Genomic DNA, 17,455 nt, shown 5'->3' on the forward strand with positions numbered 1-17,455 from the left:
GAGAAACTGTAGAGACAGCGTGTGTATTAACTTGTGGATTTTTCTGTGAGTATTTGGTGGCAACGTCACAAACCTGCTTCCATAACACGTTAGCTGCGGAGCTCAGCTCAGAGCGAAATGAGGTGAATGGGAGGGGAGATGATGACGTGACTCCCCCACCCACCTTAACTGTCAATACCCCACAAACATAGTCTCTCGGAATTTGCATAATTCACGTGCAATTTTAACTTAGTTACAAAGTGATCAAAACTCTCGTTTATATCCTGCGTCCTCTCATTAAACTTGTATCCCGCATTACCCGTGGGCATGACAAACGCCAGCGGCAGCCTGTCTATGAACTTAATTTAAACTTTAGGTTTACACCTTGCTTTGTTTCCGAAGTAGCAGCACTCATGAATATGGTTGTATATTGTCACTCGCTCGCTTCTTATTGTTTCGCTGCCTTCTCAATTATATAATGCATGTTTTCTTCAGCGCTTTTTGGAGCTCTTCCTGGTTTTCTACGTACTGCGTTGACAGTCAGTTCACGTGATTACATGGGAGGCGTGATGATGTCACATGAAACTCCGCCCCCACGGCTTTCGAGCTCAACTCCATTACAGTAAATAGAGAAAAATAGCTTCCAGTTATGACCATTACGTGTAGAATTTCGAAATGAAACCTGCCCAACTTTTGTAAGGAAGCTGTAAGGAATGAGCCTGCCAAATTTCAGCCTTCTACCTACACGGGAACTTGGAGAATTAGTGATGAGTCAGTGAGTCAGTCAGTCAGTGAGGGCTTTGCCTTTTATTTGTATAGATTTACCTGTCATTTTTTTGTTAATTGTTAATATCAGCTTATCAGTTTAATTTTTTACCATGCCACACAAGTCTTGTAGCTTACTTGCGACTTTTTAACATATCACAGCAAATAAATAGCTGCTAATGTTTTTCACCCATCAGTGACTATTGATAATTACTGTCCTATGACTGTTTTTACTTTGTTGTAATTTGTGAGGGCCTTTTAAACTTTCATTTGTTAATATATAATACTAGGGGGCTTTGCCCCCTGCTCACTTCGCTCGCCAACCCCTGTGTTTGGTTAATCGGATATACAATTTTAATTTTTTTTTTCTTTGGAATTGTTTCAATTTTATTATTTGCACTTTTACTTTAAAGCTTCATTAAAAACAATATTTTTTGGAGACACATTGTGACAACACAATGTATAACTGCCCGTGAGTGAATATTGTTTTTTTTTCTCTAATAAATAATCCGACTTTTTCTAATGTTTGTCCCTGTGATTTATTGATTGTCAGAGCAAAAGCAGTAAACTGTAAACATTTTAATATGACTGGCATATCACAATCTCCTTTGGTGTGGAATTTTATGAGTGAAATATATACATTACCTTTCTTTTTGCCTGTTAAAATTTGCATCGCTTCTCCGTGATCATAAATATACACCTGACCGAATTGTGTATTCTTTGAAATTCAACTTGTCGTTGCTTTAACTGTTCCAGGACCACAGATTCTCATAGCGTATGGTTTATTATTGTGTAAATCCACGTTTTGTGCATTGAATGATGCGAATGCGAAAAGACTTTGTTGTCTACTCTTTGCCTTTTATTTCTGACCTCAATTTGTCCTTCTCTTTTTTCAATTGCACCTGGTTCTGATGATTAATAACCATTTGTTTTGCGATAATGCAATCTTTTCTGTCTTTTCTTTTATACTGTAGTGACTGACATGATAAAGTGTCACAAAAGTTTTACTTGAACAATCACTGACTTCGTAACCCCAAACACAACTTTCTACCACTTTCTCCAACCCCTCATCCCCCGCGTCTCGCACCCCTCTTACCGCATCAATCATTACCCCGCTATCAGTCTACCGTGCTGTACTCCGCCCTCCCTCAATCGGACCGAACAATCACTTAAAACCAAAAAGGCTGCAACCTGGCTGGGACGCTGCAATACTTTCAAATTTTACTGGTTTCATAATCTCTTATCTGCCTTTTTTTTCTCCACTGCCTTTGGGTCTCTATTCTCTGTATTGTCCTTATACGCTTTATAGGAGCATAGGATCTATGTGAACTACGTGCTTTTACACGACTGACTGTTTTAAAATGGATTTGTGCTTATATGATATCTTTTGTAAGTAGGGCCTGTCTTGCAAGAATCTCATGTTCCATGTCCCCGCGAGACGGCCCAGATGGCACAGTCTCTTGGCACCATGTCTCATGTTTATGGTCCCCGAGAGACGCTCCGTGGCAAGTGTCTTTTGTCTCGCAGGTCTTTTAAATGTGTTTTGAGAACTCCCGAGAAGATCACGTATCGTCACCTTGCTTTTGCCTTCCAGGATTTCTTTTTATAATAGAGAGATGTGCACAGATCCATGTATGTGTAAAGTTTTAGCTCCTTAAGTGTTGTGAGGCGAATTGTCTTGTAGATGTTTTTCATTTATGCTGACTGAAAAGGAGAACTTGATGGTTTCTTTGAGGCCCAAATCCAAACAGTGGTATCTTTTTGAGCATCAATTTTTACCTGATCTGCATCAGTCATATACTTTACTGTTTCACACATACACAAAGATAGCAGAGTTACCCTCTCTTTAATGCATTTGGGCACAAACTGAAATTTCATGTCTTGTAGCCATCTGCTTATCAGTACTCCCCTTAGGACAAGACAACAAGTGAATCAAAAGTCTATCTGACTTTCAAGTTCAGCCATACTCCTTACATGCTACTACTCCATCCCTTCTAGTGAACTGAGTGTTCAAAGTCTTGTCTATGTCATCTAAATGTTTTCACTGCTGATGTTACTCATCACCTGTTTAATGGTGCGCCAACATGTGCCTCCAGGATTATCTGTTCACCAGGTGCCTTCTTATCTTCATTATCTGACCCCTCTCTTTAGACCAATTAGCCATAGGTAATTATGTCATGAGTGTAAAGATCTTGATAGCATAACTCTGCTCATTCATGCGGCTTCCTCCATGACAACATTGTGATCCCAGAGGAGGGATGCATAAGATGTGTTTAATTCTGTTCAATTGATTTATTTACCAGTGACACAATGGCTAATGTTGATGCCTTATAAGTCCATTGTACTGTGAACTTTTTCAAGCTTGGTCACCATCTATATGCGTTCTTGTCAAGTTTGCATGGATTTTCTCTGGGTGCACTGGTTTACTCAAATATCTTGAAGATATTAGTACTAGTCAAAACATTATGCTAATTGTGCCCTTAGGTGGGGTGATGTCTCTCCCAAGGTTGGCTTTTGACTTGCACTCAATTGTTCAGTTTTACACTTGACTGAAATAGAATAAAAAGAGTAGGAAATAGAAATGTGGGGTCTGGGGCACCACTACCGATTTTGGACCCCATAAAAAAGATATTCTGTTGGGCTGTCACCCAGACCAAACCATCCCTGTACCTTGTGTACTCCGCAAACCAACCTCTCATTCAAAGCTATTGATAACTTCATCTATAGAGGCTGGTATAAGCCTCATACTTCCTAGTGCTGTCAAATTATCCAAAAAATAACATTTGTATATTCAAATTAAAAATAAGTAAATATTTAAACTTAGGTTAAAAATTCTAGGAGCTACTTGTTTGTAAATGTTTTTTAAATAGAATATTATTATGGTAATGGTGGGAACATCAATAACAAAAAACAGCATGGAAAAATAACAGCAATACTTGGGCAACTGTTACTTGCCTTCAAAACCCTGTACAAGTGCACTCTGTAAAAAGAATATGAAGCTCTGATGAGTTGGCCCAGAATTTTTTAAATAAGCTAGACTCTTACTTTTATATAAATTAAGGCACTGTGACTCAGTCAAATAAGATCATGCCTATGCTCATGTCTCCCAATTGAAATAACTAAATGTTGAATTGTAATGATCTGTAAGTGTTTAGTCTTCATCGTTAGTTTTGTTTTCAAAGCAACTTAAATTCTGTAAAATGTTTAGATTAGATTAGATTAGATTCAACTTTATTGTCATTACACATGTACAAGTAGTTAAATGCTACAGAGCAAAATCTTGAAGAAAATGGCAAGATATTTAGGATGTGGTTATCTTAAAAAATACATCTGGTGTAAAATAAACAGATTTTGCTGACCCCAATTAATGTTTTACTATAGGATATAGGTTGAGTAATCTACTCAGCCTGCAGCTGAGTGATAAACTTGGAGTCATTGAAGAACAGACAGAATTAAACTGTCTTTTTTCTCTTTTGTGGATACAGCAAACCAATAATAAATGTGGCCTGAATATTTTTAATTATGACTTATCGTTCTAGGTATTATGTGTGAAGCCACCAGCCACATAAGAGAAAGACTAATTCTGTGACATTATATGTTGCTTTAAGTATCAAAATATAGATTACTGACACTGAAAAGGCTCTTTAGTTAGTTAATAACTTACAATTTGAGTAGGTTAGAAAGATACTATATAAAGTGCTTTATAGAGTGTGGAACAGCAGGGATTTTAAAGCTTGAAAATAATATAAGGAATATCAGAATTATGACAGTTATTTTTCATTTGTATTAATGAGAATGTCATACTATTAAACAACAGTCCAGAATCTCATATTTGAGTGACTTGAAACAGGATCGGATGCAGACCGATTCATTTTAGGGTACAGGAGAAGTGCTTATGAAAAATCTTCTGAGTTAACTTGTATGTCAAAAAGAGGAAAATGGTAATGGAAACAAAACATTCCTTATCATTGTAAAGCGGTATGGCTATTGATTTTTCTAATGAAAATAAGAAACTGACCATTGAAAAATTACAAGGATGATCATGCAATTAATATGCAAAACCAAATCTGCATAATACAGCAGCTTTGCATACCTTTTTGGAATAACATGATACCAAAATTAGTGTAACATAAAACAAGGAACTATTCTATTACAATGAAGTGCTTCTTTTGCTTTTAAATCCTTTTTTAAATAAATTTGAATTGTGTTTGAATAGTTTCATTTAATCTGACAAGCTATACATGTGAATCAGCATGTGACATCAGGGCACAAGTGATTTAGTGAGGTGCATTAACAATGTTTGTACACAGGTACTCTTCTAAAAAAAGTGGTTCAGCATTAAAATCATTAACAACAGAAACACATAGTTTCTTATTTACTGTGATATTTTATTCCTCATGGATTACTTAATAACAGGCATATGCATATGCCCGCACTGCTTGTTAGAACTGGTTTCCAATTATTTCTTTATTTGATATTTGGGTTGTTGGGTTAGATTGAACAATCCTATAAACCAGTTCATTTGCATCATTCACTGAGAAAAATTTCTTTGCAAAAACATGGGTGGACCAATTGGCCCTTTCAAGCTTTTTACTGTTCTTTACTTTTCTGGAACCTGGAATTTGTCTTAGATAAAGTCAATGAAAATGCATCGAATGTTGGCAAACAAGTGTGCGGATTACTGCTCAAGAATACAAGGTTGTGCAGGTTGGGCTGAACCATTCTGGCTCAAACAGTGTGGGGTGGGGATGCAATGTAGATTGTCAGTTACTATTTTTTGCAAAAAACATTCATTTCTAAATCATAAGAAAATATATTCTTTTAGATGTATTTTCATTAGCATGCCAATAAACACCAATAAAAATATATTCCAATATTTTTGAGGGTCATGTCAGTCAGAAGGGCCTTGGAATAATTCCAAATCTCTTCCTCTTTACGGCACCCCATATGGGTTGTTTATTTATCAGTTTTCTAGGACAGTATATGAAGTAACATTTTGTATACCGGTATATGATGTAGCCCATTTCTGTCTGATCAAAAAATGCTGTCCTATTTGAAATGTGTATAGAACAGGGAAACACAACTTAGTCTATAGCATACTTAATTGAATGGCTGCTGCAGTGGAAACTTAAATGGCTAAATTGGCAGTAAGAAGTGGTTTGCATTTCTGTGAAATATTTTAAATAAAGTATTGTTTGCATTACTGTGCTTTATAATTTGGCTTTAATGAAAGTGAGAGCAGTTTGGTTTAAGTTTCCTTATTTATTATTTTTTAATCTTTTTATTAGCTGCATTTGGTTCATTGGAATGCTGTAAAATATAAAACTTTTGCTGAGGCAGCTGCTGCTCCAGATGGACTCGCTGTGATTGGCATCTTCATTGAGGTGAGAAGTAAAGAAAACAAATCCATAATGCCTGGTCATTCTGTTGACTCCTGTCTGAGTTTCACTTTTATTATCGATTCATATTTCTTTTCAACATTTTAATCTTAGAATACACACTCACTGGCCACTTTATTAGGTACAACTGTTAGTTAACACAAATATTTATTCAGCCAATCACATGGCACCAATTCAATGCATTTAGGCATGTAGACATTGTCAAGACAACCTACTGAAATTCAAAACTAGCATAAGAATGGGCAAGAAAAGTGATTTAAGTGACTTTGAATGTAGCATGGTTGTTGGTACCAGATCGGCTATTCTGAGTATTTCAGAAGCTACTGATCTACTGGGATTTTCACACACAACCATCTCCAAGGTTTACAGAGAATTGGCAGAAAAAGGGAAATATCCAGTGAGTGACCGTTCTCTGGGCAAAAATGCCTTTTTGATACTAGAAGCTAGAGCAGAATGGCCGGACTGGTTTGAGCTTATAGAAAGGTAACTCAACCACTCGTTACACCGAAGGTATGCAAAACAGCATCTCATGCACAACACATCAAACCTTGAAGCAGATAGGCTACAGCAGCAGAATACCACATTGGTTCCACTCTTGTCAACTAAAAATAGGCAACTGAGGCTATATTTTGCCCAGGCTAACCAAAATTAGACAATAGAAGACTGGAAAAACTTTGCCTAATCTGATGAGTCTCGGTTTCTGCTGTGACGTTTGGATGATAGGATCAAAATTTGGTGTCAACAAGTTGAAAGCATTAAGTTGGTGGTGTAATGGTGTAGAGGATAATTTCTTGGCACACTTTGGGCCTCTTATTACCAACTGTGCATCGTTTAAATGCCACAGCTTATCTGTGTATTGTTGCTGACCATATCCATACCTTTATATCAGCAGTGTACCCATCTTCTGATGGCTACTTCCAGCAGGATATTGCCCATGTCACAAAGCTCAAATTATCTCAAACTGGTTTCTTGAAAATGAAATGAGTTCACTGTGCTCAAATGGCCTCATTAATCACCAGACCTCAGTCCAATAGAGCACCTTTAGGATGTGGTAGAATGGGAGATTCACATCATGGATGTGTAGCCAAAAAATCTGCAGCACCTTTGTGATGCCATCATGTCAATATGGACCAAAATCCCTGAGGATTCTTTCCAGCACTGTGTTGATTCTATGCCACAAAGAATTATGGCAGTTCTGAAAGCACCTCATACTAGCAAGGTGTACCTAATAAAGTGGCCGGTGAGTGTAACGTAATGTGTGGTTTGTTTACATTTTCATAACTCCAAACTCCTCTTATCATCATTTTACATAGTTTACTGTGAATGTTTTATTCATTCACCTTTTACATCATATGAAGTATGAACTGTACTCTTTAAGTAAAGAAGTTTTATCTGTGCATATTCTGATTTGAGGTACAAAAAACAGTATTTGGGTAAAATGATTTTAGATTTTATTAACTACTTTTACATTAACTTTCATTGGTCTGGTACACCATTTGCCAACAAATTAATAGTCTGTTTCATTTTATGGAAAAATCAATTGTGCATTGCACAAGTACATTTTGCAACCCATTTTGATTTAACTAATAAACACCTAAAGATACAGTCTTATTTGATTTCAATGTACAAAAAAATTTGGATGTTTTCTGTTACATACATGCAGCCATCATTGCAGATTTGGAATTTTGCAGATGGATGAGGGGGACTCTCTATTCTGTCTTCTTAAATAACTTTGTTTCCTCTGTTTTGCAGACTGGTGATGATCATCCAGGTTTGCATCAGCTAACAGATGCATTTTACATGGTGAAGTTTAAGGTATAGTGTATAATATTTAAGTAAAATTTTTTATTAATTTCAGATTTAAGTTAACTATTTTTATGAAAAAAATTTGAACTTTTTTTAAAAGAAAATTCTAAATTATGTATTTTTAACAATGAGCATTATTTATGGTAGCATCATCTTTGAAATAAAAAAGGTGCTTTGTAGGCAAGTTTGTTATGGTGCACTCTGCTGATAAAACTAATGTTATACACTCAGGCTACAGAGTTTATTCTTTAGCTGAGCAAGTTAAGTCAATCAAAGGGCAAGCAGTGTATGTGAGGGAGCAGAGTATTTCTGTGCATAGTAGAAATTCCACAGATACTTGAAAGAGAATAAAGAGTAGGTAACGAAAGAGAAATTAGTGTTTTCCTGAAATCCTGTAATTATGTTTTCAATATCTAATGTAAAATCTGGCACATATAGAATGAAATTTAATACGTAATTGAATCAGTACATACTGTATCAGTATGTTTATGAAAAGATTTTAGGACACCAGTTATACAGTAAATTTTTCCTCTCTTGTTTAGGGCTCAAAAGCAGTCTTTCCTGGCTTTAATCCTAAAAGCCTCCTTCCAAAGAGCCTTCATTACTGGACTTACCCTGGTTCCCTTACTACACCACCTCTGTATGAGAATGTCATATGGATTGTCCTCAAAGAACCAATCAAAATTTCACAAAAGCAGGTAGGAAAAATGCTTTGGAGTATAGAGAATTTTGAACGCAAGACCGGTAGCAGGAGAGCCATAGCTTAGCCTATCCTGGCCGTATCATGAACGTTAAGAGGAATGGATGTCCTGTAATTCCATCACAGGGTCCATTCACTAACATGTTTTTGTGATGCAGGTGAAAACTGGACTGCACTGAGAAATCAATGTAGACACAAATGTAGGAGTCTCTGATAGTGAGTGGCAGCACAAATTACTGCAAAACAATGCTACCCCTGCTGAAATACAGCGGTTCTGCTTGAAAAAAAATGATGCTCATGAAAATCATATTTATGTTAGTGTAAATTGCACTACTGGAGTCTTCTGCATGCTACTGTGAATAATGATACAAGAAGCTGGATTTTTTATCATATTTCCTCATCCTTTTTATAAGCATTAGTTAATACAGTTAATACTTGCGTCCTATATTGTCTGTCTGTGTTCTTAACTGTAACTCACATTTTGTCTGCAGAATGTATTTAGTTATTGCATCAGCTTTAAGATATCTTATATGTTCATTCTTTTAGGCAATTTTTTATTATTTGACTATTTTATTTTTTGCAAACATCTCTGTTTATGAATCAAAAACAATAACAGCAATGAGGTATTTAGGAAAAAAATATTAATTCCTTATCCATGGTCATAGGTTGAGTTTGAAGGATATAGAATAGCAGTTGTTTGAATGAAGTCTTTACCCAAAAGAATAACTTTAAATCTGTCAGTTTGTTTTTGTAGTAATGTCCGAGAACTAGAAAGTATACAACACTGACCTTAATATTGTTGCAAAAGATGATGCCATGCATTGCAATCTCCTGTTGTCTCAGGCTAGCAACCACATACTAATGATACACAAAAAAATGTTCAAAATAGTGGCACCCATGGAAAACCAAAATAGTTATTTGTTACAATGAGAAATAATTTGAGCCCCTCATAGTGTTTTAAACACACAAAAATAATAAAAAAAATAACTACCTACAGCAAAGAAATACACAAGAATTCAGAATACCTGGAAAAAAGTTTTAAAAGCAAAACATCAGAACAATGCTTCAACAATTTACAAGTGCAGTTTCACATACTTGCACGAAGCATGGCAGTTGAAGAGTGCATTAAGTGTCAGGTAGGGCTGTGCGATGTCTTAAAAGTTCACATCATCATTTCAAAAAATTGACAAAGTATAATAACATTTCTGTGGTGGGCTGGTGCCCTGCCTAGGGTTTGTTTCCTGCCTTGCACCCTGTGTTGGCTGGGATTGGCTCCAGCAGACCCCTGTGATCCTGTAGTTAGGATATAACGGGTTGGATAATGGATGGATGGATAATGACATTTCCTCAGTTATGGGTGAGGTTGTTCATTTGGCCGGTGGTGGAAGGATGCTTGTGGGTTATAAAAAATAGCTGCTGTAAACACACACCAGATATATTGTCTACACATAATGGGAGGGCTTTAATTCACATGTCTCCTGCTGTGAATATAAGTGTTTTCACATCTAGTTTGTTTGGATCAATTTTTTGGAACTTTGATGTGATTTCCAGAAAAGTCCAGTTCAGTTAGGTAGATGTGAGGACGCCAGTTGTAGTTTGGTGTGGACCAAGTGAATCATGGTGTGGTTTGCATGGGGTTTGAAAAATGATTTGTCATGGAACTGATTTAACTACATGAAATACTGAGCATTATAAAATTGCATATGTTGTGATAGTCAACTAAGCATCTGATGCCATTAATAGGGAATCTCATTGGTAGCTTAATGAGTTGAGGGTTACATTGAACACTAAAAACAATAAAAAAAAAAGGTACAGATAGAAATTTATACTCAATCGGAGCAAGCCAAGCACCTGCTCAGGCTTCAAGTTCTTCTCTTGCATGCAATAAGAGAGCTGTTGTAAATTCACTTGTGTTTGGGTTGATTAAGACACATACAATGGTGCTGAGAAATTAACAGCTGTGCCTTGTGAGACTGACGAGCAAACCCCCTAATGTTATGCTATGAAAGTGATGTGCGCCGGTGAGTGTTGCGTCCTCTCAATGCACAAACTAACTTTGACATATGTAGTAAATATTAAACAATCCAAAATTAATATTATTCACTAATCGGGGCCCAGCCAAGGGGTTACAAGGGAGCTAGCAGTCTAAAAAATAAAACATGTTAAGAGCATAGTGTTTGTAAAATATCCTTTACTTTTTTTAACTAGCATACAAAATATACAAATTAAATATGTAAATTAAAACCACCACATATACATGCTGAAAAAATATGTAGCTGGCTTGAATCGGATGCTTTATTCATGATAGTGCCTTTGTAGCAACCAGTAGTTTTTCAAAACGTGGTGTAAGGAGCAAGAGAAAAGGGAAACAATTGTCCCAGAATAGAACAGCTATCCCAAAAATCAAGTACACAATGTAAGGTATTCAACTGGACTTGTCATGTTCTGCAATACATTATTACTGTACCTAAAATGTTATCTAATTAGCCAGCTCCACTAGGTTGCAAAGAGTCAAGGAAAGCATTCTCTAGCATCTGTAAATATTTTGCTAGTCAGCATGATCTTATTACTACTGTTGTGACTTTGTCAGTTGATAAAATTTGGTTGTTTTTGTCCCTTGTGATTCAATAGTGTGTATTAAATTAGGCTAGACGTCTCGATTGGCAGGAACGTATGGAACACAATTTGTGGCAAAATGAGATCAATATAAACGTAACTATGAAATAATCACATGGAAAAAAGCAATGATTCTGAAAAACTACAACAATGTGTGAACATTGCCCTAGACACAGACAGGCAGACACACTCAAGTCACCCAGCACACGTTTATTTTTTATTGTTCTTTTCACAAATCAATGCTCACAAGCCCCAATACCCCTCAGTCCAGGCCAACACAATGCCTTCTCTCTCTCTCTGTCTCTCTGTCTCTCTGTCTCTCTCTCTCTCTTTTCCCTTCTTCAGGCCGCCTCTTGCCTCCTCCAGAGACCTTGTCCAATTCTTCCACCCGACTCTTGTTCTCTTCTGAAGGGAGGTGGCCCCTTTAAATAAGCACCCGGGTGTGCTCCAGGTGTGTTCCCGGCAATCACCCACCGACACGCCCCAGTGTGGCAAAAGTGCTGGCTGTCTCCCCAGAAGTACTCCAGGTGTCCCTGTTCCTCTTCCCCCCAGCACTTCCTGGTGTGGCGGAAGTGCTGAGGTCCAGGGTCTTCTAGGTATTGGGGTCCCCCTGGCAGTAACCCCGGGTTCCTACAGGGTCGTGCTTCCCAAGCCCTCCTCCGGTCTTCTCAGGCATCCCGGCTCGGTACCACCTCCATCCGGGTACCACAAATGTATATAAAAGATTGACAAAACCAGCTTAAAACAGACCTTTTCAAATAGTTGATATTGCATCAGGAATTTTTGCTATCAGTGTTCTGCTGAAAACCTGAGTTTAACTATTTTTCTTGGCCAACACTACAAACCATAAATAGTAATTGGGTCGAATACCCCTTCAATATCTGCTTGTTAGTTATGGTAAATTGGAAACAAGTTTTTCTTTGAGACTTTGGGTGTTTAAATTTGTATACTAAAGTTTTTAGATATGTGTCTGTGTGTGTGTCTACTAATAACACAATTATTAAACAATTATACTTTTTTATTCTTGTAATCAAGTTTTCTGATTGTAAAAACTTTGATATACAATATTCCATATGTTGTTCCACCTGAATATGCTGGAATGAGGCCATGATGGCAGTACTGCTGTATCACAGATTGAGTGCCCTGGATTTGAATTCTGTGCCCTGAATTTAGTGTGGTTTTCTGTCTACTGATTCCATATTGGCCCTGGGTGAGTGTGTGTGTGTAAAAGGTCTCATTGGTAGACTGTCACTCTTGCTTTATACCAAAAGCTCTCAGGATAGGCTCCAATCCTCAGCTCAGCCCAAAATTATATTTGGCTGTTTAAGACTACAACTCTTAAGACTGCAGTCAAGATGTAGAGAAGCGACCTGAAATGTAGATATAGGGCACTGCCATCTGATTTAGCTGAGAATTTATAGGGGGTTTGAAGTCAGATTGTTCTGTGAAACTTAATTGTTATTTCAAACATTGATTTTTAATTTTGCTTTGTTGTGAATCTTCAGCACTAGTTTTTTGTTCAATAAATGTTTTCAGTGACACTTTCTCTGTTACCTTAATCTGAAATATTACTCTGACGAGTGTTTTCTTTTCTTTTATTAACAGAGGTACTAAACATTTTTTTCTCTTTTGCACAGATGCATAGGTTTAGACTGCTTCTTTTCAGCAGTGAAGATGAGGATCGACTTCCCATGATAGATAACTTTCGGCCTCCACAACCACTGAAAGGCAGGAAGGTGCGAGCATCATTCTGTGAATAAGGACAAGCCCAGGCAATGACTTTGTCAAATGTATTCTGAAGGACTGTGATTCAAGTGTATTCTGTTTTCATAGCTCACAGTAAATCTCCCCAGAATGCTGAAGCTGAAGGCTAAATTCAAACTCCTGGAAGTCAAACAGAATAGATTTCTTTAATAGAGCCAGAAAAAGAAACACTGCTGAAAATAGCCATTTTGGATCTTTATAGAACACATAGAAAACAAGCTCTGGTCTCTTTGACAGGACTACTTTTCTCAAATTATTTTCTTGAGATTAATTTATCTCGTGAGTGCTGTTAGCATGATTACATTATAAATAGAACTGTTAATTAAATGTGTAAAAAAAGCCAAATGAAAAGAACAGAATGTGTTTGGGGGTTACAATGATAGAGCCTAGGTAATTATTGGTTTTAAGAAATACATTTGCTGTACAGATTCATCCCAAAGCTATTATCTGTAGTTTACTGGATGTTTAAAGGCATACATAATAGAGTGATTCACATGGGGATTCTAAGCAGTGTGGGTGCACTAATGTTTATGTGGGTCTGTTTAATATGCAATAGCTGAGTGTTCATTTTTTTCCTGTTGCACTGTTGAAAGGTGCTAAAAACTGAACATCATTTCCATAAGGGGCTTGGGAACAAATAACTCATTCGTTGTTTAGTGGGCATTTATTTGATAACAACAGTTATACATATTAGCATGAAGTAGGACAGAACAGGTGGTATTTTTTACTTCTAGTTATCAATATTTATTATTGAGTCAGTGTGGACAAACTTATTTAAACGAGTTCAAGGGGAATTACTGTTGCATACATTCATTTGACTAATGTTAACAGAATCCATAATGTATGACTGTTATGGCTGTCTCCGTATGCTAAAACTAAATAAAAGATTACATTTGATTGCTAGGACTGATGCAATAAAGAAATGTGATACACAATAATTATCAACCAGTGAAGATGATCCCTACATGAGCCAATGTTTGTGCGTGATAGATGTGATTATTATTTAAAGAAGTGGCTAACTGGTGTGGCTAAAGCCATGGGCACACACCAGAACCAGAAATGACCATGAATTAAAGGCAAAATACAAATAAGGGATCTGTGTGTTACACCTCATCTGGTACATTAGTGCTGTATATTTGAAATCCAGCTAATATACTTCAATAATTTCTTGCTGCTCTATTGACTATTCATTCCAATACCACATTTAAATGATTTCAATTGATCAATATGAAAAACTTTGCTTAGGTGAACTGTGGTGGGGACTGTAGTTTGTGGTGTTATGAACATACAGTTTGTTTGCCTATAAGAAGGACTCTTCTAGTGCTTGTTCCACCAAATATACCTCTTTTGAGTAATTCTTGCACTACACACTATGGGAAACATTACTATTAGGAATGGCATTCTGCATATTCAGTAGAGCAGTCAAGTACTAATATTGTTGGAAGGTTTAATTATGACAAAATTAACCACTGGGTAGTATGCTTTGTAACATTTGTTAATGTGCCATTGCTGCAGCTGAATTAGTCAAGTTCCAGTCTCCTAGTTTATTCGTTGACAATCACAGCCTGGTAGGAAAGCATGGCTCACTGCTAAGTAAATCTGTGAACTGTTAGTTTCAGGGCCTTAACCCTTGGGGTGATTCAGACATTACAGACATGTTCTAGCAACATTTGAATCAGAAACTTTATAAAGTAAAGAATAGGATGATATGTGTATGACATAAAACATCCTCTAGCTGATTTGTAGAAAAACATGTTCCCTTATTGTTACTCTGCTGGTGTGTGGTGGAAATCACTGCAGCCTACAGTCACATACAGAAATGTATATAAATAGTCCTACTGTTCCTTTAATAGTAAAAGCGGAATTGTAAAAAAGGTGCCCCGTCTACTGTTAAGATTTGCCAATAGTCCTAATGTGTAAAATTAAGCATAATTAAGGCATCATGGAATACGCAAAGACCACAATGCTCCTTTTTAATTATATACTTATTTTAAAGGGCTCATTAAATTATTTGAGTCATCTGCAATTTGTGAGCTCTGCTGAGATATTAGAGTCATTACCAAAACCTGAAACATTTTTCTAAATGCCTATGTGTTAGCCATCTTCGTAATATAAAGAAAACTGGTGAACCATTTGCTTTAACTGGCTTTTGCCTGTAGTTTGTTTTTACATAGCACCTTCAATGTTGTTCTCTTTTGAAGATCTTGATGTTCTATAATGCTGCTTCTTTAAATCATACATGTAAATTCAAGAACCCATAATAACAGCGTCTTGACAGTGCCAGTTGAGAAACTAAAACCTTGGCCCATATTTCAAGTAGTTTCAGCATTATATGTCATGAAAGACAAAAGATGAACATGAAGCTAACTCATAATTTCACGAGTCGAAATGTGCTCCTGTCTTTTTGATGTAAGTAATAACATTGTTTACTACAGCTCACTGCCATAAACACTTTTAATTTTTACACATACAAATAGATGTTCTCATTTGTTGTTTTGTTTTGTAAGTGGATGACTGATTTAAGATAAGTCCGAGCACCTATTTATTCCCGGTTGATTTCCTTTTTTTTGTGCTCTGTTTGTTTTTTCTTTGTTAAAGTGATAAAACTGAAAATTTCACAGGAGTATTCTGGGCATTACATATTTTAGTATAGTTTCTGGGTATTTTTTATTTTTATTTTGGCAGTTTTTAAATCTTCATGAAATGTAAGAAAACAAATGTCTATTTTTTTATTTTTGTCAGCTTTTTTATTTTCATTAGGAGCAAAAAAATCTTTCAATGTATTTAAAAGCAATTCTGAAAGTATAACCATAATAAAATATATTTAACAAGCACTTTCACCTAATTGTTATATTGTATACTAACTGTAGGACTTAAGCTGCCTTCTACTGTCATACCTTGCATCTCTGGTGTGTTAAAGAAGACCAGTCATTTCAGTTTGTATGGTGGTTCTAGTACTGACCAGTCACCTGTCAATTTGGTGGATAATTGTGCTGTGGCCATCATACGAAAAAGAGCAAGATACTGAGAAAATTACCTGAAAGTCTTTGAGCAACATCAAATGCCACCATCAGGCAAGTTTGACATTATCTTAAGTCACTTGTGGCCACTTGTGCATTACAGTCTGCATCCAGAGGCACATTTTCTGAGTTTAATGCTTTAAGGTGAGATGGTTCTTTCCTGTCTCTGTCTCAGGTTGTCATTTTGTCACAATCAACTGATTTATTCAGGATTGTCTCCCAGTTTTCTTTTAGGTAAGCATTTTTGTACTGTTGTGAAGATTTTTTATAGCTTGAGGATTATGATCATTTTTATAAGAAGTCTCCCCAAGATGATCGGTTTCAGTTTATTTAGCCTTTTCCTATAATTTCAAGCTTGTGGTTAGCTGTGTTTCACCTCCCTCCCATTTTTTTCATCAGCTGAAGTAAGAACCAAAGTTAACTCTCAGAATCTTGTGTGTGGTCTCATTATTACCTTCAACTTTCTATTCAATACACCTGATACATTTGACATATCATTTGCTGTTGTTACCAATTTATCAGCACTTTTGCTTCTCACGCTCTCCTTCTTCAACTTTTGCTACACACTTCCTCTAACATTTTCTCATGCCTCTGATTAAGAGATTTCCTACAAAAACCAATGTTATGTCTTATCCACAGATCACCTTGACACATTTTTCTCCATGTCCCAATCAAATTTCCTCACTAATAAATCGACAATTGCTGCATTCCATTTGAAGTGGGAAGTGGAAACGTCCAAGTTCCTTGTCAGAATTTTCAACTGGAATGCAACTCGGAAACTTGCGGCTGATGTGTCAAATCTGAGTTTGTCCAACTTCAGATCATGACATCAGTCCAAAATGGCAATGTGGACTGCAAACTTTAGTGAAAGCTATAGTATTAATACTGTTTAGTAGCACATCCATCTATTTGTGTCTGATTAAATCAGTTGTACACACAATACTGTTTTCTGTCAGTGGACATGTTGCTATGGACTTTGGATATGCAAAATACCATGAAATGCATTGTTATTAACTGGTATTTATTCTGATTTAGCAAGAACCACAAAGGTTTTCCTGGATGTGTCCATATTGATTTTCTAATTGTTTTAATGGAGCACAGTCAACCCAGGTGTGACGTCATTCTCAGCTCTGACTTCTGATTTCTGAGGTAAATGGAACGCAGCATATCATACAAAGATGTTGCACATAGCTATTTCAGCTACATGACCAGACCTCAGAATCTTCTCACCCTCAATATTCATGGGATTGAAGCTAAAGTCCCTCCTAACCACCAACATTGTCTCTAATATGCCCATTCAAGTTGCCAATCATTAGCTGATTACAGTCATTATAACTACAATATTCTACTTCACCCTTTTTATTTTACCTCCAAACTTTGCCCATTTTTCAGATGGAAGTGCACCA

At 36.5% G+C, this 17,455-nt stretch overlaps 1 protein-coding gene across 4 annotated transcripts in view; it reads left to right on the forward strand.

The window, feature by feature from the left end:
• ca7 (carbonic anhydrase VII) overlaps window positions 1-15,863 on the forward strand; it is a 45,759-nt gene extending 29,896 nt beyond the window's left edge. For 3 of the 4 annotated variants that reach the window (XM_039763241.1, XM_039763243.1, XM_039763244.1), the window contains 4 exons: window positions 6,033-6,128; window positions 7,896-7,958; window positions 8,492-8,647; window positions 12,903-15,863. In XM_039763241.1, coding sequence (XP_039619175.1) covers window positions 6,033-6,128; window positions 7,896-7,958; window positions 8,492-8,647; window positions 12,903-13,025 — 438 coding nt within the window. In that variant the 3' untranslated portion in view covers window positions 13,026-15,863. The remainder of the gene's footprint in view (window positions 1-6,032; window positions 6,129-7,895; window positions 7,959-8,491; window positions 8,648-12,902) is intronic. The other variant, XM_039763242.1, reaches the window with a different exon arrangement.
• Window positions 15,864-17,455: the final 1,592 nt, after the last annotated feature.

Source organism: Polypterus senegalus, chromosome 9 (genome assembly GCF_016835505.1).
Source record: "Polypterus senegalus isolate Bchr_013 chromosome 9, ASM1683550v1, whole genome shotgun sequence".
Classification (NCBI taxonomy): Eukaryota; Metazoa; Chordata; class Cladistia; order Polypteriformes; family Polypteridae; genus Polypterus; species Polypterus senegalus.